At 38.1% G+C, this 26,258-nt stretch overlaps 3 protein-coding genes across 4 annotated transcripts; all 3 read left to right on the forward strand.

The window, feature by feature from the left end:
* Positions 1-1,376: 1,376 nt before the first annotated feature.
* gja13.2 (gap junction protein alpha 13.2) lies at positions 1,377-3,996 on the forward strand. Of its 2 annotated transcripts, none has more exons than XM_044106131.1 (2): positions 1,377-1,525; positions 2,464-3,996. In XM_044106131.1, exon 2 carries the CDS (start codon positions 2,491-2,493, stop codon positions 3,340-3,342), a length of 852 nt encoding a protein of 283 aa, XP_043962066.1. In that variant the 5' UTR covers positions 1,377-1,525; positions 2,464-2,490; the 3' UTR covers positions 3,343-3,996. The 2 variants fall into 2 exon arrangements, with proteins under 2 accessions (XP_043962066.1, XP_043962067.1); XM_044106132.1 differs by having other exon boundaries at positions 1,380-1,517.
* Positions 3,997-5,595: 1,599 nt separating this feature from the next.
* Positions 5,596-10,088, forward strand: LOC122825066 (gap junction Cx32.2 protein-like). The gene is made up of 3 exons (XM_044106133.1): positions 5,596-5,682; positions 6,255-6,388; positions 7,834-10,088. Exons 2-3 carry the CDS (start codon positions 6,260-6,262, stop codon positions 8,485-8,487), a joined length of 783 nt encoding a protein of 260 aa, XP_043962068.1. The 5' UTR covers positions 5,596-5,682; positions 6,255-6,259; the 3' UTR covers positions 8,488-10,088.
* Positions 10,089-12,634: 2,546 nt separating this feature from the next.
* Positions 12,635-17,510, forward strand: LOC122825067 (uncharacterized protein C1orf198 homolog). Its single transcript, XM_044106134.1, has 5 exons — positions 12,635-12,969; positions 14,786-14,836; positions 14,928-15,053; positions 16,079-16,246; positions 17,034-17,510. Exons 1-5 carry the CDS (start codon positions 12,664-12,666, stop codon positions 17,493-17,495), a joined length of 1,113 nt encoding a protein of 370 aa, XP_043962069.1. The 5' UTR covers positions 12,635-12,663; the 3' UTR covers positions 17,496-17,510.
* Positions 17,511-26,258: the final 8,748 nt, after the last annotated feature.

The raw sequence follows: 26,258 nt of genomic DNA on the forward strand, positions 1-26,258 counted from the left end.
ATTATGAAAGCAAGACTCCAGAAGGGGAGGAGGAAGAATGTGACTGTAAGCAACACGAGTCACTGTAAGGAGTGAATAACCAAAATGATGAATTTTGTTCAAAGTTTATCTATTTCCAATCTTAAAAAAGAACATTTTCGAGTACAATCTGATCTAAACATTTTAACTTTAAAAACACGATGTGTCTTTAAGGTTTCTTGTGTTTTTTGTTTTTCATCACAAATGCTTCAGACCATCAATGTGGAAAAGTAATTTCATCCTAATGATCAATAAATGTAAAATCAACCTGTTACATCTCTGTGGGAAAATGCTGACCCTATCTTCTTACTGCCTATGAGTCCAGACTTTGACTAGGCCACTCCAAACCATTTTTTTGTTTTGCTTTCAAGGCATTAAAAGGCATACCTGCTGGCGCAGAGCAGCTCCTGAGGGGTGGGGATGAGGGGGCCAGGGCCCTGTCTTCAAAAACACTATCCACCCCATCAGCCCTCCAAAACAATTGTCTTCAATGAAGACATAAATATAAACCCCAATAAATTCATACACACACACACACACACACACACACACACACACACACACACACACACATATATATATATATATATATATGAAGTTGTTTTCTTTGCATTATTTGAGGTCTGAAAGCACAGCATCTTTTTCCTTATTTTGACTATTTCTTATTTTCTGTGATTAAGTACTAAATTTTTGCTTGGAATTTCAGAGACATGTTGTCAGAAGCTGATAGAATAATTATTTTTATTTTTTATCCTTGTTGAATTATTGTACTGTCCTTAAGTGGAGTAAATGATCCCTGCTTTAGATGTTGTTCTGGGCTATTTTGTGACGTCCTGGAGACGTCTTAAATGGGATTTGTTTGTTTTTCATCTTTTCATTATATGTATATATATTTTAGATTCTGGCATTATGTGTTGTTTTTTGAGATCTTTTAGCCTACTTCATGTTGTCAGACAGATGACACTTAAGTGATTTTTTGATTCCAACCAGGCTTTGGGTGTAACATGTGAAATTGACCCAAAAATGGGATTAGTCATAGTTATTCATAATTTAACACAACTGAACTTTTGCATTGGGTCGGGCTGAGCTTTTTGCCCTACAGTAAATTTAATAAAAACAGCTTTTGGTATTAATGAAGTGAAGCAAATCCAGAGGAAATAAAAATAGTTAATTAAATAATTATTCTGGAATTTTAAAATAAAAGCATTTTCTTACATCATAATAGTTTAAAAGATTACCACAGCAAACCTCCAGTCTTTCCAGCAAACGTAAATTTGGGCTTCAGTTGTCAATCATTAGTCGCTCCTACACCCGGTTTAGTCTCACTTCATTTTTTTTTTTTTCTATCTTTGCCCGCTGACGTTACGTGACATAAAGGCCAGATGTATGTTGCGTAAGTTGATTCCTCATGAGTGCTGCTGTCCTCACGCAGCACAAAACTCCAAGGTCCAAACATAGTTAGTGATTCTTGTCCGGCAGAGACAGTCCTTCCTGACCAGGTCAGCAGGTAAGATGGTTGTTTTCACCTTTCTGCTGCAGATCTCTGATCACTTTAGAAAGCAACGGTGCTTATTTCTGCTGAGATCTTTCAAATTTAAGGTGTTTTAATTTTTTAAGCGTGATTGATGAAAGGTTTTTTTGCAATAGCTTATTTAACCATATCTCAGATTGCCTCTAGTTGTTTGACTAGATTAGATTTAAGGTGTTTTTTGTAATATAATTTAGCCTTTTTTCTCTTTGACTCAGTTTTAGTTTCCATAAGGAGTGACAGTTTGGTGAAATATTGATCGAAAAGCTCAAGGTTCAGCTGGCACGTGTGTTTTTCTTCTTATGCTTAAATCCAAATCTGTTCAATCCAGTTTATTCTTAGAGTCTAATTTCCTAAAACATATTTCAATTCAGTCCTAGACAGATTAAAACAACAATCTTTCTTTTAGGAAGATAATAAAATATAATATACTATCAAGTGGATTGATTCGGTAGATTGCTGTATCATTGCACATATAATATAATTTCTTTTTTCGTCGTTTGTTTGGGTTTTTCTAATATACATTGCCTGTTTTGTGTTTAATATATCCTATATTGCCACCTACCTAAAAGTCTTTTTTTTACCAAAAGTATTTTTTTTTATTTTCCCTAAATCATGACTGGGGTCATTATTTAGGACAGTAACGATACAGTATAGCAAAATGACTTTTTCTCCTTTTCATTCAAAACTTTTGTTCATATCAACATGTTGAATTTTAAACTGTAAATGAATGAAATAAATAATCATTCGTCTATTAAACAGTAAGTAGTTTTCTTTCCGCACGAGTGCATTGATTAGATAAAATGTTGGGGTTAATAATTCAGCAGCAAGGTGTGGTTCAGGGTCGCTGAGACCAAGAAGAGGAGTTTGTTCAATCGATTAAGTCCTGACGCGTTTCTTCCTTTGCTTTGCTACAGATTAGAGCCTGAACAGCCTCAGTAAAGATGGGAGACTGGGGGATTTTGTCCACCTTGCTGGAGCAAGTCCAGTCCCACTCCACTGTGATCGGGAAGATCTGGATGAGCGTCCTCTTCCTGTTCCGGATCATGGTGCTGGGAGCGGGCGCCGAGAGCGTCTGGGGCGACGAGCAGTCAGACTTCGTCTGCAACACCCTGCAGCCCGGTTGTGAGAACGTCTGCTACGACTGGACCTTCCCCATTTCGCACATCCGATTCTGGGTCCTGCAGATCCTCTTCGTGTCCACGCCGACGCTCATCTACCTGGGCCACGCCATGCACGTCATCCAGCAGGAGAAGAAGCTGAGGGAGGCGCTGGCGAGTCCGGACGGGCCGCGGAAACTCAAGCAGCCCAAATACAGCGACGAGAAGGGACACGTAAAGATCAAGGGGAACCTGCTGGGCAGCTACCTGACCCAACTCATCTTCAAGATCATCATCGAGGCCGGCTTCATTGTGGGACAGTACTACCTGTACGGCTTCTACATGGTCCCCATGTTCCCCTGCCAGAAGAAGCCGTGTCCCTTCACCGTGGAGTGTTACATGTCCCGGCCCACCGAGAAGACCATCTTCATCCTCTTCATGCTGGTGGTGGCCTGCGTCTCCCTCCTCCTAAACGTCATCGAGTTGTTCTACCTGATGGTCACCAGGTGTGGGTCCAAGCGCCGCACCCAAAGGGTCACGTCGGCAGAGAACCCCGCCAGCCTGTCGGGCCCCAGGTGGCCGACGACGGAGGACACGTTGAGGCAGAACAAGGGGAACATGGAGCTGGAGAACCACAGCGTGGGAGGCAGCCTGGACGGAGCCAAAGAGGAGAAACGGCTCCTGAGCGGACATTAGCTTGTTTTCCATACCTTCAAGAGACTCGAACCAGAGTGTTCGTTCAAAGAAAGTCATTGTGTGATCGTGCATATTGTATACTAACAAAAATCACCATAAATATCCAACGAGAAGAGTCACACTAGCTGTATTTCCATTACAAGTGAGCGCAAAACTTTGTTGATATTCCGCTTGATTTTGCAATTAAAATCACACAAATAAGTCATTAAAAAACATGCTGCTCCATTATCCACCTGCCACTTCCTGTTGTCTTCTTCATTGTTTCTGGCAGTAGTAACATTTAGTTTATGATCACATGATTTCTGTGATGCAAAACAAATGTTTCCGATACAGTTTTGCTAAACACAATATTTTTTAAATTGACAAATTTATTTTAGTAATTCCAATTCACTCTGTCATATGGTCAATGGAAATGCAGCTATTGATGAATTTTTCTTCTTGTTTTAACTTGAAATCTACGAATAGAAGTGTGCAATACTGATTTTATTTATACTAGTGACTGAAAGCGTGAGAAGTTTGTTTAGTGTGTTCTTTGTGTGTTTGTGACACAGATCTTTTCCATTAAAAGATGCTTCCTGTACTATGATTACGATGATTGTAGCAGAGATATTTTTGTATGGCTTTATCTCTTTCTAATAAATGATTGAAACTGAACAAACTTGTTTTTTTTTAACTACAGAAAATGAAGTAAGAAATAAAATTCTGAAGAATCTGAATAATAGTTGATCTATAAAATACTTCACTTACATATTAGTGTGAGTTATTTATTAATACTACACCAACATATTAGCATTTTCTCGTTCTCTGACTATAAATAATACTAAATATTTCCTGATTTAGCATGTTTTTAGCAGTTGGTATGGCTTGGGTCAAATGTTTTAGATCTTTTTGAGATCAGAGTTTTGACCTCATAAACATCAACTTTGTTGTCTTTAATGCCTTTTTAAATAATTCTGCAGTTTGCTAAGAGAATGATCGATTGGCTTTCTGTCTTTAGATTTAGTTATCCCACATAATGCTTTATCATTGTGACGTCATCCATTACATCATGTGGACCAATCCCTCCTACAACAAGACACCCACGCACCATGATGCTGCCACCCCCATACTTTCTAATTGTGGCTTTTCTGTAAAATGTAACGATGGTCAGTATGGCAAAATTAAATCATATATCCTTAAAAATTAAGGTCTTCAAACTGTATTCTGGCTTTTTTGTTGCTTTTTGAGTAATGGCCTCTGCCTTCCTGAGCAGCCTTTCAGCCTATGTGAGCAGAAAACTTATTTCTCTATGAAAATTAAAACTTTTAACAAAGTATTTTCAGATCTGAGATTTGCTTCTGGAGTGTCTCTCATTGACTAAAATCTTGTGAATTCTGGTTGTTATAGAAAAACATTGTATCTTTAGTCAGAGGCTTCTTCAAATTTGATGTAATACTGACTTAAATTTATATATTTATATATATATATATATATATATATATATATATATATATATATATATATATATATATATATATATATATATATATATATATATATATATATATATATATATATATATATATATATATATATATATATATATATATATATATATATATATATATATATATATATATATATATATATATATATATATATATATATATATATATATATATATATATATATATATATATATATAAATATAATTATAGTTTTTACTACAATAGAACCACCCATGACAGTTTGATTTATTTGGAATAAAATTATTGCAGTCACTGACATTTGCAAGTCAAAGGCTATAATTTTTATGCTATAATTCGGCAGATGAAGAACGAATAAAAGTGTAAAATGTCACTCTGACTGCGAATGAGACGGGGTTGATTATGTTAGCGAGACAAAGCACCTCAATAACCGCTGAATATTCTCTAAAAACGTCCATCTGTACTTAGTTTTTCATGTTAAATATGTTATAATGGACCATTTTTGTGAGAATAATGTGGTTTTTGGCTTTTACATCCTAACTCTGTTATCAATTTACAAAAAAACTCCTAATTTTTTAGATCTTATCTCACATATTTGTCCTTAAACAGAACTATTCAGACAGTTGAAGCAGAAACATGTTTTTTTTTTAACTGCTGCCAATCATTAACTTTCACAATCTTGTCAGAGCTCAGCCCAAATGTATCATTTCCAGATGTCACGACAACGTGACGGCTCAAGCTGTTGTGCAACAGCATCTAATCTAAAGTTCAAGGTATCGTCCACGAGTTGGACTCGGAGCAGTGGACGCTGTCATTCAGCTTCAGCGCCGGTGGACAGTCAGTTTGTCTCATAGAAGACCGTTTTAAATCTGAGGTAAGGGAGAAACAGATTTTTATATTATATTTAACATTTCCATACAAGGAAATAGGATAAAATGTAAAACATGTTTATTTTTGGAAGGATGTAGAAATATGTATCTAAGCTAAGCAGATGTCATAACCTCATGTTAATATTTATTTATATAAATAAAGTGCTTTAAGCATGTCTGTGTGCATGTTTGTTAAAAGTAGGACTAACTAAGCGAAATATAAAATCTGTGAGTTTTGCAGTTTTTAACACAGCAAACATTAAATAACTTTCTTATGATTTAATACAGCAGTAAATGACAACATTAAACACTAAAAAAATGCTTTTTGATGCCAAACGTGATCAAATATTTCTTCACAATCAGGTCAGTGAGATCATATTAGAGATAAAACTGGTACAATTTTGTATAATTTTATCAAATAAATACTTGATAGGTAACAAATAATGCATTATTCTTCACTATAAAACTTAATAAACTGTTTTTCCTCTGTTTGTTTGCTTAATTGTCGACTGAAATAAAAAATAAATGAGACTTGATTATGTCTGATTTTCCACACTGCTGTGTGAATTGTGTGCAGAAGCCATGGGAGAGTGGGGATTCCTGTCCAATCTGCTTCATAAGGTGCAGAGCCACTCCACTGTGGTGGGAAAAGTCTGGCTTAGCGTGCTCTTCATCTTCAGGATCATGGTGCTGGGAGCGGGAGCCGAGAAGGTCAGACTATGATATTTAAGCTTAGAATTTTTTAAATATCAAATTTTTCCCCCCCATCTTTTGTGTGTAAAGTATAATGTATCTATGACAGTAACTTGTACATCATTTAAGTACGTAAATAGCTCTCTCTGGTGGCTAACTGTATTCTGAAACTAACTCACAGCAGACGTGTGAACAATAGTGTAAAAGCTGCAAATTAATCATTAAATAGAAGCTTATTGTAACTGTAATAATCTTTTCTTATGAGCTTAAGAGCTTAAAATTAACCAGTTTTACTCATTAATGATTTATTTTATTCTAAAACCAATTATTCAAACATCTTTCATAGTTTTGTCACATTACGAAACAAATTTAAAAGCAATAATTTGAATTTGAAGTTACAGAACAACATAATTATTAAAGTGGAAATAAAATCCTGTTTTTCCCCAAATACAGATGTAAAAAACTCTGAAGTTTGGCTCCCTTTCAAACATAGTAGTGGCAGAATCATGCTGAGGGGATTCTTTTGTTCAGCAACAGCAAAGATAACTGTGACAAATAAAAAGTAAAAATCTGAAATTGTACATTTTACGTATCCTTACTTTATTTCTCGATACTTTGAAGGTAATTGGGTGCAATCGATTTTCTTTATTGGTATCAAATGAAAAGGGACTTAATACATATGGATGTCACATTTTTTATGTTTTTATGTGCAAAATTATAAAAAAAACACATTTTTATTAATTTTTTTTGTATTGCTCTACTCAGTCGTAAATAAAATCCAACTTAAATAAATCAAAGTTTATGGTTGTCAAAGTGACAAAATGTGGAATTTCAAGGTTTGTGATTGATTGTTGGCGACTTTTTGTTAATGTGATTCTGATTCATGCATCATAATAACAGAGTTGTGTAGTAACCAGTTACATTTACTCGATTACATTTACCTGAGAAACTTTTAGGGAAAAAAAAATACTTTCAGGAGTAAGTTTATTATGCTGTACTTTTTACTTTTACTTGAATAATTTTGTTATGTCTCTACTCCTACTTGAGTGAAATTTCTGAGACCCACTGAAAGAAAAACAAACATGTTTTACGCAAAAATTCACCAGAAACAGACACACACCTTCAGTTTTTGTTAAAGTTTCACCTGTTTTTTACTGAAAGAAACTGATTTGGAAACGTTTTCTTTTGACTGATTTTGTTATTTTTTGTTACCAATAAGAATTATTGTCAATTTGGTCTATAAAATACCAAAGTTTCCACTTAAATGTATATTTTGATCCATCTGATGATGTAATTTTTAAATATTAAATGATTGATAATTTGATCAGTTACTCAGTACTTTTTACCAAATACATTTTTACTTTAACTTGAGTAATTGATGCATTGCGACTCTTACTTGAGTATAATTTTAGTTACTCTGCCACCTCTGATAACAATAATAAAACCCAGTTTTAACGTTGCAGGTTTGGGGGGATGAACAGTCTAAAATGGTTTGCAACACCAAGCAACCCGGTTGTAAGAACGTCTGCTATGACCACGCCTTCCCCATCTCGCACATTCGGTTCTGGGTTCTCCAGATCATCTTCGTCTCCACGCCAACCCTGGTCTACCTCGGCCACGTCATCCATATCAACCACAAAGAGAAAAAGCTGAGAGAATACATGGAAGCCCACCCCAGCCGGGGGATTGTGAAGGGACCAAAGTACTCTGACGAAAAGGGGAAAGTCCAGCTGAAGGGCAACCTGCTGGGAAACTACATGACCTCCATCTTCTTCAGAATCCTGCTGGAGATAGGCTTCATAGTGGGGCAGTACTACCTGTACGGGTTCGTCATGGAGCCGCAGATCGTCTGCTCCCGGGTGCCGTGTCCCTTCACCGTCGAGTGCTTCATGTCCAGGCCCACGGAGAAAACCATCTTCATCATCTTCATGCTGGTCATGTCCTGCGTGTCGGTGGTGCTCAACGTGGTGGAGATCTTCTACCTGGCGTGCAGCAGGTCATCCAGGCGGAAGTCCAAATCGGTGCCGACAACAGCCATCGCCATCCACCCGCGTTTCACCACCGACAGCATGATGAAGAACGAGAAGCACGGCCTCCATGACTCCAGCACGGCTTGAGGGACGACGTTCGGTAGATCCACTGTTGGCAGCAAGGCGGGAGAAACGGTGACTGCGCTGCAAAAACACAAAGTATTACCCAGCGTTTTTGTTTGTTTTTTAGTGCAAATATCTTAGAGCACTTGAAATAAGAAAAACTAACAAGTAGGTTTTCAGCAAGATATAAGAGCTTGTTTTATGTTGCTGTATGACTTTTGATTTTTGTGTTTTTATAATGTAAAGCACTTTGAAATGCTTTGTTGCAGAAATGTGCAATAGAAATAAACTTTATTAATTGATTATTTTAAGTAAATTATTCCTTAAAGCTGCAGTGTGTAACCTTTATAAAAAATATTATTTTTACTTATTTGTTGAAACTGTCAAATCAAGCTCGTTGGCCTTCTCCCAGTTCTAACTAGGAACAACCAATCAGAGCCAGGAGGCGGGTTTTAGCGCTGTCAATCACCTTCCTTGCTCTGTGCTTGTGCTGCAGCTAGCAGAGCTTGTTGTGAATGCTAAGGCTAGTTAGCAGGGCTACCAATGATGGCGGATAAACTGTTTTTTCATTAACAGAAAGCTGTTTTTCTGCTATTACCACATGAGCACCAAGTACACATGGTTGATTGACAGCACTAAGACGCCCCTGCTCTCTCTGGTTGTTTTTGGTCGGTGCATTTCTTCAGACATTTTAATAAAAGTTACATACTGCAGGTTTGGTATTGATGAAACGTTCTGGTTCCACTGGCAGATTTTTTCACTTATTTCAAAATTTTTCCGATGCTACAGGTGAAATAATCTGCCATTGTGACTATTACGGTTTCATCAATTTTAATTAATAATTAACTTAAAATAAGATCTTATATCTTGCTGAAAAGTTACTAAGATATTTCCATTAGAGCCTAAATAAAAACAGTTGGTCAGATTTTGTGTTTTTGAAGTGTACGAAGGTTAAATTTGTGAGAAGAAATGGCCCGTTTGTACGACTACAGTTACAGAATACAGTGCTGTTATTTATGCTGATATTAAATTACTGCAAATTTGGAGTTCTGCCTTGTTCCTGTTTAATTAGTGACAAACTTGAATCTCTTGTAGCATTGATGTCAATGAGATTGTGAAGAAAAATTTGTTTTATTAGATGTTTGCTTTGTGTTTTGTACATATTTGTATCACAGCTCTTCTACAGGAAGCTGCACCTGTTTGTTTTTTAAATCTATTTGTTTGCTCTTCAAGGCCTGATTATAATTTCTTAGTAGATCATCTTGGTTGGCTTTTTTTTTATCAACAAGTTTTTTTTCCTTTTAACATAATTAAATTCATGCAATACAAAATGTATAATTTTATGTCCCATTTTGTAAAATAAAATTATATTTTCTGAAAGGTTAATTGACCTCATTAATTTGACATGTGAATATGATGGGATGCATCTGCAAAATGAAACTTTATTCTGAATTTACAGCACATACAGCGGATATAAAGACACAGCACACCATGCCAGAGAGGCAGCGAGTAATAAATGAAACTGAGATCAATTATTTTCAAACTTTGTTTGTCTTGGGCTTTCCAGAACATTTTAATTGTCCAGTGATTCTGTTGTTAATTTGGATGTATGTTGGGCCTCATTGTGATGCTGAAAAATAAAAATCTCCCTAACTTTTAGCTTTCCATAAACCTGGACGTTTTGGGTCAAAGTTATCATTTACAACTATTAATAATAGTCCACTGACCTTTTGGTTTTTAAGACTTTTTCTCCACAATTTCTTTGGACAAACTCAAGAGGTTTAACAAAAATATATAAACAAAACACTAAAGAAATTACAGGACAGTGGTGGTCACCGCTAGCTAAAAAGTTACCTAACCTTGCTGCATTAATTATAAAACTTAATTCCGCTAATACTGAAGCACTGAAAGAAGGCGGTATTTAGTGGAAGCTAATGCTAAAGCGCTAATCTCAACCATACTGATACAAAATGACAAAAAGTCTTAGCCTGAATTAAAATTAGCCTACTATATTTAATATTAGCATATTGACAGATTAGCGGCCACTGCTGGTACAGAACATGAGATGATTACAAAAGCAAGTAGGGCCCAAATAAAACCTTAACAAACTGTTACATGTGAGTTTTTTCTGCTCAAACTCTGCAGCTAACACTTCCCTAGCTAGCCTGATTGAACACACTAAATCCCAATCACCTTCACCTCTTTTTGTGTTTTTGTTCACTGTGTTCACTTCTCTCCATACCAGTTTGTTTATGTCTGCCATTTTTCAAATCTTTTCCCTCTCGTATTTTTGTTCCCCTCGTATTTTTTGACTCTTTCTGCCTCTCTTGTAGTGACCGTGGCTTTTCTTTGAGCTCTGCATTTAACTCCAGCCTGCTTAGTGCTTTATTTAAAAAATAATCTGATTCTTTGGAAGAAACACATTAAGAAATGAATGATGATTCAAGACATTTCTGCAGTTCTTGAAATCCCCTCTATTTGCCAGAACATGAATCACTTAACAATAATTTCACTCCTTAAATGTTGCATTGGTCAAGAGTTTGCTGACATCTCAAACACCAAACTGAAAAGTTATGTGCAGTGTGTTACACTTTTACAGAACATCTTTGTCTTTAGCTGAGTTGTCAGTATGCTGTAAATGTGTTTATTTTATTAATTCACACTGACTGCACTGTGGAAAGGTTTGGACTCTTACCTTATTTTGGCATTTTTGTTTGACATTTAGACATTTTAGACATTTTATTACATTGACCCTTACATTGACAAATATAACTCATCCCCATATTTCAGTTAAATCTGTAAATAATAGAATAGAGACCACATTTTTACTAACAGAAAATATGATTTTGGGACCAACAAGGTTGTGACTACGGAGCAATTGGCCTAGAAATTTAGCATATGGTAGACAATAAACAATTATAAAGGATGATGCCTTCTTCAGCTGTCTTCCTGTACACTTTCCAAACTGTTATGTTTTAATTTCCTCTGGAAGTTAGAACATGAAGGAACCACGGAACGAACTGCTAACCTGGTTTTGCATAGCTGGTCATCCAATATCAGAAAATTTGAAATATAAAAAACTAGAAATTTGTGGTGTTTAGACAATGCTCTAGTAAACGTAGAGTGTCAGGGGGGCGGAGGGTTCCTACAAGGCAGTCATTGCCTTTATGAGTCCAATTCAGCAAAACAAGTGCGCCTTTACAAACGTGCACAAAATCATGCACTGATTGGGAGTCAAAATCAAGATGTGGGAGGGAGAAACTTCCCTTTTCCAAAACAATCACTTGTTCCATTGAGTCACAGTCAACTGACGCAACCATAGATAGAGCAAATAAAAAAGGAAGAAGTTATTAATCCCTATTTATTTACCAGTTTCATAGAACCTGGTGAATCATGAATCAATTGAACAAGTGGATAGTTTCATTTACTGTTTCTCATTGGAGCCCCTGCTGGCATTCAGTGTGTCCTTTTGTTGCCAAGCAGGTTCAACCGAAGTCACGTCAGCATAGAAAATCTTTCAGTCAGAGGGGTGGAGCACCAACAGGTGCCATTGGTGACATTTTAGACTTTTGGAAATGTTTTGAGTTTTCTGTGTTTTATTTCTAGAAAGTTTCTTTGTTTTTTCTAGCACATTTTTGACTTTTCAAACTCATAAACTTCCTTGTTTTTCTATCAATTTTCTGAGATCCATCTCAAAATTTCCTTTTTTCTTGCTAAAGTTTTGACCTTCAAAACTCAGAAACTTCATTTTTGTTGTTGTTCTTTTCTATATATAAAATTTATGCAACTAATCTCAAAATTTCATATTGTTTAGTGAAATTTTTGACTTTTCAAATGGAGAAATTCCCGTGCTTTTTCTAGAAAAATTTAGACTTTTCAAAGTCAAACTCTTGTTTTTCCTAGAAATCTTCTGAGAATTTTTTTAGGAAATGTAATCCTTTTCGTTCTATCTACAATGGCCCTACTACGGCCTCGTAGGTACAGATGCAGTCTAAGTGTGAATAGCATTTACACTCCGCCCATGTTTTAGCAATAAAATATGTCAAAGCAAATGGAATGCTACTTTTTTATTTATTTTGTTCCAGTACATCCAAAACACCAGTAGATGGCGTCAATAACACGCACAACGGGCTTGTCCCACCTCTTCTTCCCAGCTTCCGTTTCCTCTCAAAATACAACAACAGCTGTTAGAAGTTAAAGATGGCCGCCGCTACCATGGCGGGGCTCGACGCCCATAGGATGGAGAAGAAGACGTTTGAGTACTTTTCCTCCATCAACTCTATGGCCAAGAAGATCATGCAGGAACGGGAGAAAATCAAATCCGATTACGGCTCGTCCTGGGAGAAAATGACCCCGGAGGAGCAAGACAACGCCATTGATAACAGCTTGATGGACCCTCATATCAGAGCCAGATATGCTATGCATAAAGTGGACCGAGAGGAGGTGGTCTGTTACCCCAGACTGCTCCTCCAGACGGGTCAGAAGACAGTCCACTTCGGTGATGAGGTATTTAACAACATTTCAGTTTGTATTTGAAGGTTTTTGTGGTTTCGTTGGTGTGGCTGCTAACAATAGCCACGTAGACGTAAAGCACGTCTTTGACGTCACAACAGATGATTTCTCGTAACACCTCAAAGAGTGAATAATGGCATAAATATTTTGTGCTTTGATTAGTATGTTTTCCAATTATTTCTTCTTTTTGTAAGAAATAAATCATTACTATATCGTTAAATTTGTGAAATAGTTTGTTTCGATTTAAAACTGGTAGATGAAACTTATAAACAGGGCCGGATTTACAATGATGTGGGCCCTGGGCTGTAAACCATTTGGTGCCTGATCCACAAAAAAATAATTATTTTGCAAATAGAAATTACAGTGCATTAATAGATAATTCTATACATAATTAGGTATCAGATAATGGTGGTAGGCGTAATAGATCCCTTGGCCAGTAACTACCCCCCAAAATTACTATAAATATATAATTTTCAAATACATGAGTATTGTTTATATTAATAAAACTCCTAAAATATTACCACAACTAACTGGATATGGGCATATGACTCTTATATAAAGTACAATTACTGCAAACATTCATTCATAAAAAATTAAATAAAATGTGGAGCCTACATGAAAATCGGGGCCCTGGGCAACTGCCATCAGCCCTTTCTAAAGCATGGCTCAGTGTAAAACTATAAAAAAATAAATAAATGAAAACACCATAATATCAGTATCTGGACTTCCCTACACTGAATGTAATGTGTTGAGTAAAAGCTTTGTAAATGGCTTATAAAAGTAAAGTAAAATGGCTGAAATATTACTTGAACTATGACCCCAAATCCCAGAGGAGTTGGGAGGAAGATATGAGTTGCAACATCAAATTTTTCTGCGATAAAGAATATGTGAATTTTGTGTTGACTCAACAAAATATTAACATGGGAGACATGTTTGCAGCAGGTTTCTGCTAACAAAGCATCTAAACGTATAATTATGACCAAAGTTGTTTTGGTAGACGCAGCCCTGATTCATCTGCTGTGTCAGTGATTTTGTTCTTTTTCTTAAGTTTGAGTCATTCATATGTCTATGTAACAGTTGGAAGTAAAAATACCTATTTAAAAACTAAAGTTTCGACTCACAACAAGTAATTCAGCTAAATAAGTTTTACCAATGTAAGTATATTTAGCTCCAATTCATTCCAATTGTATATTATATTAATTAGAGCTATGTAGTTCTAATTATACAACCCAATAGTCAAATTCAGTTAATCTTGTATTGCCTAGGGCTGCAACTTACTACTATATTAGTTATTGGTTATTCTGGCAATTTTGGTTAATCAGATTTTAAAAATTGGCACATTCTGCAGATTTTTCATTTAACCACTTGAACCTTTTATATACAGTATTAGAAATAGATTAAAATATGCAAATAAACAACTAAATTTCATTTTAAAGGAGAAAACAAACATGTTATTGCCTAAAATGCAAAAAGATAGCATTACGTTACTGAGTTTGAACTGGGTGAAGTTAAAACTATCCCCCTTGAGGAATCTTGGGTGAAACATATTTACAGACAAACTTGTTTTTATCTTAAATGCAAAATCTATTTATATATTTTTTTATACTCTCTTGGCTCAACTGTTGCTCTGTTTGTGTTGTTTGTTCAGCAAATGTCCTTTTATGAGTCTGTTTACTCCAGTTAACAATTTACCTATTACTAAATTAGTTGACAATTATTTGAATAATCGATAAAACATGATGAATCTGATTAATCGTTTCAGCCCTAACATTGCCGGTTGGTAAAAACCTTTGTTTTCTATTCTTTATAGGACATTACATGGCAGGATGAGCACTCTGCCCCTTTCTCATGGGAGACAAAGGTAAAACCTGATTAGCCGGAAGCAGCCATCTTCATTGTGCAGACATGTTTGTGTATGTACCAGAGTGTTTAAAATCTGATGTGCGTTTCAGAGTCAGATGGAGTTCAGTTTGACGTCAGGTTCTGCAGATCAGGTGACCTCTGCTTCTCAAGGCGACTCCAAAAGTGCAAAAGCTCCTCATTCCAACCAGCTTGGGAAGAGTACAGCAGGAGGCAAGGTATGGATCACACTGCAAAAACTCAAAATCCTACCAAGTATTTCTGTTTAGTATTGAGTGCAGGTATCTTGCTACGCTTGAAATGGGGAAAACTAACTCACAAGTAACTTTTCAGTAAGATTTAGGAGCTTGCTTTAAGTCAGTAATTCTTGAATATTGATTTCAATAACGTACTTGTTCCTCTAGTTTTACTTATAACATGGGAAAATGTCTATAAGTGAAATAATCTGCCAGTGTATCTTGTACTTTTTCATTAATTAAAACAAGCTGGTATATCTTGTGAGTTAGTATGAGTTAGTACTAATATGTTTGCACCTAGAAAGTAGACATTGCAGTTCATTTCACTGTTGACAAAACTGAAGCTGCCTAATAATACCTGAGCCAAAGTGAGGGGCCATATGTGGCCCCTGGCCCCCAACTGCAATTCAAAAATTACACAAGCTTGGCCTGGTTGATGCAGGTGGAGAGTTTTTGTTTTTAATTAGGGTAATATTATTACACACAAATTAAATTATTGTTACAGTGGAAAATGCAGTAGAAAGTATAAATTTTTTTATAGCCACACTTTTTGTATTTTCTTTCTTTATAGTAAACAGGAACACGTATATTTAGTGACTTTCACTCAAAAGCACCAAAATATGCTTTTAATTAATTTATTAAACATGGCTAAATACACCAAAATTTGATCCAGAATGTGACAAAAATCCTGCTTTTATAGCTGAGACAAAAAAAATATCATTTTCTTTTTCTACCCAAAAACGCCCCCAAAAATTTACAAATTTTAAAGAGGCAAATGTGAGAAACGCTTTTTTATTTTGGGGATATAATGATTTATACACCTATTCTTACAAAATGTCTGACTAATTTGTTTATGTTATTTACTGCATGCTTAGTTTATTGTTCAGTTGGTAAAATTATATTTTTCTTGGCTATGACTTTACAACTTTTGCCCATGAGACTCAAAAGTTTGGACACCCCTGGCCTCAGCATCGTGGGCATTTCAAGACTTTGTGTGACCCGTGTAGGTTTCTGTCAGTGAGGGCCGGAGGCCGGAGGAGGAGTCGTCCTTCTGGAAGATCAGCGCTGAGAGGTCACGGCTGGAAGGGGAGAAGGCTGATTTCCAGTCCCTGACCCCGAGTCAGATCAAATCCCTGGAGAAAGGAGAGAAGCCCCTCCCCTCCTACCTCAGACAGGTAAACTCTAATTCTACTGACCGAAGAGTTACGCAAATTGAAATGTAAAAAAAGAAAATAAACTTGCTTAATAAAAACACGGCAACTTTGAATGAACACGTTTTTCTATTAAATGTTTTTGCGCTGAGATGTGGTGGCTTTTTGTCTGAATCAAAATAGATGTATTTCGCAAAACTGCCATGGAAATATTTTTTTCATATCATACAATTTGTGATGAACCAGCTGAATTACGAATGCAATCACACGTAGCTGTTTACATGCATCGTCGCCATGATTTTTAATGATTGGTGTGAAAGAACTTATTCACGCGATTTTAACTGTTTCTTATCTAATGGAAACACCACAATTGTGAATTTTTTATTTTTATTTTTAACAGTAGCAGAATAGAAAAAATGATTTGTGCAAATTTGTAAAGGAAACAAAGATATAGAGAATTATGCCTGTGGCCAATTTATCGGCACTGATTTCCTTAGTTTTGGGAAATGATTGGTGATCGACCAAAACTTAAAAGTGAAGCTGATCTTATCTGCTTTAGTAAAAATTAGTCGCTGTCCTCTTCGCCTCTGCAGTGAGAGAAGTTTGACTGACAGACCGGCCCACCAGTTCATGTCTGCTGTTAACAATAGTCGCCCCACTGTTTCCAACTCAGCAACATTATTGCTACATTTAGCAACATTGACAAAAACAATTTTGATATCAGCCAAAGTCTGAGTCAGCAATGGAATATAGATGGATAGATACATCCATCTATATTCCATATTTAATGCTAAACTAAATCTTTCTTCAGGAGAGTTCTGTCATCTCCAAGGAGCCTGAAGCTGCAGAGTCTCACCCTCCGGCTCCTACCAAGTCCATAAAGCCCAGAGCCCCCAAGCCTCCAGCCCCGCAGCTCCCAGCCCCCGTGGCTGTCAGTGCAACGCCTGCGTCCATCTCCATCACGCCCACACCGGCGCCGCCCATCGCCGCCTCATCTTCGGTCGGAGGCTGGGAGAGATCTCAGAGCACCCTGCCGTCTGTCAGCAACACCCTGGATGAAATGTTTCCATCCAATCTGATATCGAAACCTTCGAAGCCCATCAGCGCCGCAGAGAAGGAGAAAGCGGAGGAAGGTTCACCCCCCTTGGACGTGAGCCCCACCTTTTCCCAGGTGAGTTCTGAAACCGATCCGCGTTTCTGCGCAGGTTTTGGTAAGTTTTATATTTTTAACATCAAAGAGACATTATGTCTTAAACTCGGTAGCAGTTTTTGATATGTGCTGCCACACTAATAAACAGTTGTAGCCTATTTCTTTATTTGTATAGCAATTATTTAACGAAGGGTAGGACTTTATACCGCAGTTGGAGTCGTGTAAGCTAATTTGCTTTTCTTGAAGTGTAAAAGTGTAAACTGGTTTTATTTTAAAGAAAGTTTAAACATTTCTTGTCAGTTGAAATTTTTGTATTGGTCAAAATGCAAATAAACATTTTAGGTCATAAAAATATTATATTTTGCAGGAAAAAATTCACCTGCAGCAAAAAGAAAAAAAATCCGACTTAACATCAAATTTTAGGGCTGATTTGCTTATTAGGCCCGAGCAGCAAAGCGCTGCGAAGGCCTATTGTATCTGTACTGTTTCTTATTAGGCCCGAGCAGCAAAGCGCTGCGAAGGCCTATTGTTTTTGTACTGTTTATTATTATTATTATTTTCCCTCCAAATGAATTGCCTTTTTGGAGGCTTTATCATATTCAAAAACTCACCAAATTTGGCAGACACATAGAGACTGTTTAAAATTTACGTATTTTAAGGTCGACGCAAAAATCTAAAAAAAAATGGCTCAACAGCGCCAACTAGCAATTTTCAAAGGACCCTTTGCTATTCACTTACTTTGTCGTAGAGACTTGAAATTTGGTACAGTTGTAGAGCTCCCCAAGATGCTCAGAATTTACAATTAATGTCATACTGCAAGTATCACAGGAAGTCGGCCATTTTTGATTGAAGGTCACGTTTTGACCCCATTTTGGCCATTTACAGCATTGGTATTTGATCGAACTCCTCCTAGGGATTTTGATTGATCGGCTTCAAACTTGGTGAGTCTGATCAGAAGGCATGGGCGATTCAAAGTTATCAAAATGGTGAGTTTTTGAGCATGCTGAAGGGGGGATAGCAGGGGTCAAAGTTCACCGACTCGCCACGAAACTCAAAACAGTTATAACTCCTACACTAAAACTCTCAGAGGAACCAAACTTTCAGTGATTGATCATCGTGGGTTGACCTAAAAGACCCTGTGGTGAAATGATGACATTACTAAGGCCACGCCCCCTGAGAACAGGAAGTGTCATGTTTTACTCTGAGCGGTCGCTATCTTACACCTTTGAACTAATCAACTGGAAACTTTTTCCAGAGAAAGAAGACATGTGGGTGTATTTTGGATTCCAGCCCCGACCGGCTTCGATGGCGCAGGTGGGCGTGGCAGCGTGGCGAAGTGACCTCTAATGCGTTTGGCTCTGAATTCCACAGTTTTGGGCCAAACTTCTCCAAACTCACTAGGATGGATCTTTATCCACCCCCCGACAGGAATCCATAATAAAATTTGATGGGCGTGGCTTAATTTCTCTATGGCGCCCCCTAGAAAATTTTAAATGACCAGCCCCAAGCCATGCTATAACCTATAATTACGAAACTTCTTACACATCTGTATATTCTCCTGATGTACAAAAAAGTCTCTTGGAGCCATGGTCTCAACCCAACAGGAAGTCGGCCATTTTGGAATGAAGTTCCAAAATTGACCCCATTTTGATGTTTACAGCCTTGTATTTGGTCGAACTCCTCCTACAGTTTTTCAGATACAGACTTCAAAATCACTCAGCACACACTTGAGGCATCAAAGGTGAAAAGTTATCAAAGGAATTTTCGTACTTCAAAGTATGTGGGCGTGGCTATGTGTCAAACTTTGACTATTCGCCATGAAACATAAAACTCTTATAACTCCTACACTAAAACTCTCAGAGGAACCAAACTTTCAGTGATTGATCATCATAGTTTGACATAAAAGACCCTGTGGTCAAATGATGACATCACTCAGGCCACGCCCCCTGAGAACAGGAAGTGTCATGTTTTACTGGGAACGGTCGCTATCTTACACCTTTGACCTAATCAACTTGAAAGTTTTTCCAGAAACAGAAGACATGCTGGTGTATTTTGGATTCCAGCCCCGACCGGCTTTGATGGAGCAGGTGGGCGTGGCGTGTCAAGTGACCTCTAACGCCGCTGTCATTCGTTTGGCTCTGAATTCCACAGTTTTGGGCAAAGCTGTTCCAAACTCACTAGGATGGATCCTTATCCACTCCCCGAAAGAAATCCATAATAAAATTTGGTGGGCGTGGCCTAATGTATTTATGGCGCCGGCTAGAAAATTTTAAATGATCAGCCCAGAGCCATGCTTTAACCTAGAATTACCAAACTTGGTACATATGTGTATCTTTTCAGGACGAACAAAAATGTCTCTTGGAGCCATATTCTAAATTCAACGGATTTTCTGTAATTTTAGATTTTTTAGAAAAAAAAAAAATTTATTCCCATTAAGTCCTCTTGGTGTCACTGTTACTCCACACATGAATAAGGCGAGAATTACACAGTATGAGAGAGGTGCTGTAATGGCGATATTAACCACTTGGTGTCACTATCACGCCATACATGACTATGTGTACATTTTTACCACTGCAATTCCCAAAGATGCATCTGTGTATTTTGTAGTTCCACAGTTACTTTGTTTTCGATACTTCTGCTGGCTCGTTGGGATAAAAATAGCCTCCACGGATAACATTAACGATCAATCCTTCCTTAATCCCGTCTGCATGTGCGTTTTTATTATGTAAGTATACATTTCCATCTCTTATATTTGCGTTTATATCACTTATTAGCACTAGAGAACAGAATATGAATATGACGGTTCACAGTCAAGCTAACGCAGCTAAGCTATCTACGTGCACAGAAGCATGCAAGATTTTATCGGAGAGAGCAGCGCCTGCAGCTGCACTCTGCTTATTAATTTTCCCTGAAGTAAGAAAAGAAGAATTTCTGATATTTTTATTATTAATCATCTTTATAATTAACAAAATTGTGGAGAAAAAAAAAGATTCTCTGTCAAAACATCTTGTACGTAGCGCACGCCAAAGCTTAAATCTTATTTCTCAATTCGCTTTTTTTATTTGAACCTCCGGTACTTCTAAGAGCGGTTTGCATCCCAGCGAAAACATCTTGTACGTAGCGCACGCCAAAGCTTAAATCTTATTTCTCAGTTCGGTTTTGTTTATTTGGTGCTTTTTCTGTAAGCTAAAAATGAATAAGCAGAATTTGAACCTCCGGTAGTTCTAAGAGCGGTTTGGATCCCAGCAGAGATTTTTTACTGTGCGGTTCTGGCTCGATCTTTAGCACTACACGCGACGCACGCACGCCTCCATCCCCCCACCCTCGAAGGCTTGAATATGACGGTTGACAGTCAAGCTAACGCAGCTCCCTTGTTTTGACTTATGATGTTTTTTTCAAAAATTGCATAGAAACGAATGAAGAATTGCCTTAATTTTCATGCTAATAATGTTGTAAAACTGTTGTTTGCAATATTTTTACATCAGTTTAAAAAATTTACAGTATATATTGTAATTCTAAATTATAAAAAATATTTTTGTAAATATTTGACATTTTCACAGTGAATTTTTAATTTATTTTTTCAAATCGGATTTTGTTTGAAATCAAAACAAAATTTGTTTTGATTTTGATCAAATCAAATAAAAATCAATGATTTGATTGAACTTTAAACTCATTCTTAGAGTTTAAATTAGAGTTTAAATTAATTTTAATTTTAATGCCATGGCTCTTCAGCATTTATGTGAGCTTTAAGGGATTAATTTTTGCTTTGAGATCTGTTTACTTTCTTCCTAGTTAAAGAAAGCACATTTCAGCAGCAAGGCATTTAAAAGTGCTTTACACCAAATCAAAGACAAAAACACAATGCAACATAGAATCAACAATCAAAACAAAACATCAAGTCAGGTTTTGTCAATACATTTGCAATTTATTACATTTCAAATACAACTCTAAACAAGTGGGTTTTAATTTAGATTTAAAGGAAGTCAGTGTTTCAGCTCTTTTACAATTTTCTTGAAGTTTGTTCCAGATTTGTGGTGCATAGATGCTAAATGCTGCTTCTCCTCATTTGGTTCTGGGGATGCAGAGCAGACCAGAACCAGAAGACCTGAGAGGTCTGGAAGGTTGATACAACAGCAGCAAATCTTTAATGTATTGTGGTGCTAAACCATTCAGTGATTTATAAACTAACAACAGTATTTTAAAGTCTATTGTTTGAGCTACAGGAGCCAGTGGAGGGACTTTAAAACTGGTGTTATGTGCTCTATCTTCCTGGTTTTAGTGAGAACACGAGCAGCAGCATTATGGATCAGCTGCAGCTGTTTGATTGGTTGGACAGACCTGTGAAGACGCAGTTGTAATAATCAATGTGGCTGAAGATAAACGCATGGATGAGTTTCTCTAGATCTGGCTGAGACATTAGTCCTTTAATCCTGGAAATGTTCTTCAGGTTATAGTAGGCCATCTTTGTGACTGTCTTTATGTGGCTGTGAAGGTTCAGGTCAGTGTCCATCACTACTCCCAGGATTCGGGCCTGATTGCTGAGTTTTAGTTGTAATAACTGAAGCTTTGCACTGACTCTAGATTGTTCCTCTTTAGGTCCAAAGATAATAACTTCAGTTTTGTTTCTGTTCAGCTGGAGAAAGTTTGGCACATTATCTGTTCTAAGCATCTGTTCTGTGTTTGGATGGGTTCTGAGTAACCTGGTGACTTTAGATGTGCCGCTGCTGCACCACCTGGATAGAATGATTAGTTCATTAGCCCCACCCACTACCCACAGAAAGTCACCATTTTTTCCTGCAGTATGTCTAACTTTTCTCTGTTTTTTATATGGATTTAATCCAGTGCAAACCCACTTAAAATGATAAGGTGATGACATCTGTCAATGCTGGCTGAACAGTGTGGGCGTGGCCAGATGGCGAATGTCAGACCCTCGCCATATTCATACGATTGTCTTTAAATCACACATGGATGATCCGATTGGAACCAAACTTGAAATGTAAGACCTGTGGTAACCTTTAAAGAGCTCAAATGTTTTGAAATGTAATTTGACTCCACTGCGCCCCTAGGTCAATCCATCCGCTATATCTCCGCCGTAAATGGACCGATCTCGCCAGATTTTTTGTGAGTCGTGGAAGCTGCCGAACGCATTCGCGCGTGTGTCGGTGGTGGCGATCGGGCGGGAAAGGTTCTGACGGCTCCGCTGCGGCGGGCGCCGGCTCTGGAACGGCGCGAGCTTCCGGCTGCTGTAACTCGGTGGTGGCAGCGAGCAGCGCTGCTAGGGGGCATTTAGGCTGCTTGCAGCTTTAATTATTATTATTCTTTATTATTCTTCCACCCAAATGAATTGCCTTTTTGGAGGCTTTAACATATTCAAAAACTCACCAAATTTGGACGACAGATAGAGACTGTTTAAAATTTACGATTTTAAGGTCGTTAAAAATCGAACAAAAAATGGCTCAACAGCGCCACCTAGAAATTTTCAAAAGACCCTTTTCTATTCACTTACTTTGTCGAGAGACTTGAAATTTGGTACAGTTGTAGAGCTCCCCAAGACGCTCAGAATTTACAATTATTGTCATAGTCCAAGTATCACAGGAAGTCGGCCATTTTGGATCGAAGGTCACATTTTGACCCGATTTTTGCGCTTACCCTTCGATTTGATCGAACTCCTCCTAGGGATTTCGATTGATCGCTTCAAACTCGGTCAGTCTGATCATAAGGCATGGCCGATTAAAAGTTATCAAACGGTGACTTTTTGAGTATGCTGAAGGGGGGCTAGCGGGGTCAAAGTTCACCAACTCGCCACGAAACTCTAAACAGTTATAACTCCTACACTAAAACTCTCAGAGGAACAAAACTTTCAGTGATTGAGCATCATGGGTTGACCTAAAATACCCTGGGGTCAAATGATGACATCACTAAGGCCACGCCCTGAGAACAGGAAGTGTCATGTTTTACTGGGAACGGTCCCTATATTACACCTTTGAACTAATCAACATGAAACTGTGTTAACAGACAGGAAACATGTGGCTCTATAAGGGATTCCAGCCCGACCGGCTTTGATGGAGCAGGTGGGCGTGGCGGCGTGTAAGTGACCTCTAACGCCGCTGTCATACGCTTGGCTCTGAATTCCACAGTTTTGGGCCAAACTTCTCCAAACTCACTAGGATGGATCTTTATCCACCCCAAGACAGGAATCCATAATTAAATTTGGTGGGCGTGGCCTAATTTCTCTATAGCGCCCTAGAAAATTTAAAATGATCAGCCCGAGCTATGGTTTAACCTAGAATTATGAAACTTCTTGCACATTTGTATCTTGTCAGGACGTAAAAAGTCTCTGGAGCCATGGTCTCAACCCAACAGGAAGTCGGCCATTTTGGAATAAAGTTCCAAAATTGACCCCATTTTGATGTTTACAGCCTTTGTATTTGATCGAACTCCTCCTACAGTTTTTCAGATACAGACTTCAAAATCGCTCAGCACACACTTGAGGCATGAAAGGTGAAAGCGTTATCAAAGGAATTGTCGTACTTCAAAGTATGTGGGCGTGGCTATGTGTCAAACTTTGACTATTCGCCATGAAACATAAAACTCTTATAACTCCTACAGTAAAACTCTCAGAGGAACCAAACTTTCAGTGATTGATCATCATGGGTTGACCCAAAAGAACCTGTGGTCAAATGGTGACATCACTCAGGCCACGCCCTGAGAACAGGAAGTGTCATGTTTTACTGGGAACAGTCGCTATCTTTCACCTTTGACCTAATCAACTTGAAAGTTTTTCCAGACACAGAAGACTTTCTGGTGTATTTTGATTCCAGCCCGACCGGCTTTGATGGAGCAGGTGGGCGTGGCGGCATGCCGAAGTGACCTCTAACGCCGCTCGGGTCTGATAAAATACAATATCAGACCCGAGCATATGGATTTAATCCAGTGCAAACTCACTTAAAATGATAAGGTGATGACATCTGTCAATGCTGGTTGAACAGTGTTGGCGTGGCCAAATGGCGAATATCAGACCCTCGCCATATTCATACGATTGTCTTTAAATCACACATGGATGAGCCGATTGGAACCAAACTTGAAATGTAAGACCTGTGGTAACCTTTAAAGAGCTCAAAAGTTTTGAAATGTAATTTGACTCCACTGCGCCCCCTAGGTTAATCCATCAGCTATATCTCCGCCGTAAATGGACCGATCTGCGCCAGATTTTTTGTGAGTTGTCGGGGAGCGCTGCCGAACGCTTTCATGTGTGTCGCCCTGGGCGATCGGGCGGGAAGGTTCGTGACAGCTCCTGCTGGCGCAAGCGGGCGCCGAGAGAGCTTTCGCGGCTGGAACTCCGCGGTGGCCAGTGAGCCGGAGCGGCGCTTGCTGCGAGGGCCGCACGACGCTGCTCCGCAGCTTTAATTAGGCCCGAGCAGCAAAGCGCTGCGAAGGCCTATTGTATCTGTACTGTTTCTTATTAGGCCCGAGCAGCAAAGCGCTGCGAAGGCCTATTGTATCTGTACTGTTTCTTATTAGGCCCGAGCAGCAAAGCGCTGCGAAGGCCTATTGTTTTTGTACTGTTTATTATTATTATTTTCCCTCCAAATGAATTGCCTTTTTGGAGGCTTTATCATACTCAAAAACTCACCAAATTTGGCAGACACATAGAGAATGTTTAAAATTTACGTATTTTAAGGTCGTTAAAAAATCTAAAAAAATGGCTCAACAGCGCCAACTAGCAATTTTCAAAGGACCCTTTGCTATTCACTTACTTTGTCGTAGAGACTTCAAATTTGGTACAGTTGTAGAGCTCCCCAAGATGCTCAGAATTTACAATTAATGTCATACTGCAAGTATCACAGGAAGTCGGCCATTTTTGATTGAAGGTCACGTTTTGACCCCATTTTGGCCATTTACAGCATTGGTATTTGATCGAACTCCTCCTAGGGATTTTGATTGATCGGCTTCAAACTTGGTGAGTCTGATCAGAAGGCATGGGCGATTCAAAGTTATCAAAATGGTGAGTTTTTGAGCATGCTGAAGGGGGGATAGCAGGGTCAAAGTTCACCGACTCGCCACGAAACTCAAAACAGTTATAACTCCTACACTAAAACTATCAGAGGAACCAAACTTTCAGTGATTGATCATCGTGGGTTGACCTAAAAGACCCTGTGGTGAAATGATGACATTACTAAGGCCACGCCCCCTGAGAACAGGAAGTGTCATGTTTTACTCTGAGCGGTCGCTATCTTACACCTTTGAACTAATCAACTTGAAACTGTGTTAACAGACAGTAAACATGTGGCTGTATTTTGGATTCCAGCCACGACCGGCTTCGATGGCGCAGGTGGGCGTGGCGGCGTGGCGAAGTGACCTCTAATGCGTTTGGCTCTGAATTCCACAGTTTTGGGCCAAACCTCTCCAAACTCACTAGGATGGATCTTTATCCACCCCCTGACAGGAATCCATAATAAAATTTGATGGGCGTGGCTTAATTTCTCTATGGCGCCCCCTAGAAAATTTTAAATGACCAGCCCCAAGCCATGCTATAACCTATAATTACGAAACTTCTTACACATCTGTATATTGTCCTGATGTACAAAAAAGTCTCTTGGAGCCATGGTGTCAACCCAACAGGAAGTCGGCCATTTTGGAATGAAGTTCCAAAATTGACCCCATTTTTGATGTTTACAGCCTTCGTATTTGATCGAACTCCTCCTACAGTTTTTCAGATACAGACTTCAAAATCACTCAGCACACACTTGAGGCATCAAAGGTGAAAAGTTATCAAAGGAATTTTCGTACTTCAAAGTATGTGGGCGTGGCTATGTGTCAAACTTTGACTATTCGCCATGAAACATAAAACTCTTATAACTCCTACACTAAAACTCTCAGAGGAAC

The sequence above is a fragment of the Gambusia affinis genome, linkage group LG22 (assembly GCF_019740435.1).
Source record: "Gambusia affinis linkage group LG22, SWU_Gaff_1.0, whole genome shotgun sequence".
NCBI classification, from domain to species: domain Eukaryota; kingdom Metazoa; phylum Chordata; class Actinopteri; order Cyprinodontiformes; family Poeciliidae; genus Gambusia; species Gambusia affinis.

Excerpts from the sequence above, each read along its gene's own strand:
- gja13.2 (XM_044106131.1), top strand. The coding sequence starts at position 2,491 with ATGGGAGACTGGGGGATTTTGTCCACCTTGCTGGAGCAAGTCCAGTCC.
- LOC122825066 (XM_044106133.1), top strand. The coding sequence starts at position 6,260 with ATGGGAGAGTGGGGATTCCTGTCCAATCTGCTTCATAAGGTGCAGAGC. Across the intron at positions 6,389-7,833 it reads TGGGAGCGGGAGCCGAGAAG|GTTTGGGGGGATGAACAGTC; the intron begins GTCAGACTATGA and ends TTAACGTTGCAG.
- LOC122825067 (XM_044106134.1), top strand. The coding sequence starts at position 12,664 with ATGGCCGCCGCTACCATGGCGGGGCTCGACGCCCATAGGATGGAGAAG. Across the intron at positions 12,970-14,785 it reads CAGTCCACTTCGGTGATGAG|GACATTACATGGCAGGATGA; the intron begins GTATTTAACAAC and ends TATTCTTTATAG. Across the intron at positions 16,247-17,033 it reads TCCCCTCCTACCTCAGACAG|GAGAGTTCTGTCATCTCCAA; the intron begins GTAAACTCTAAT and ends ATCTTTCTTCAG.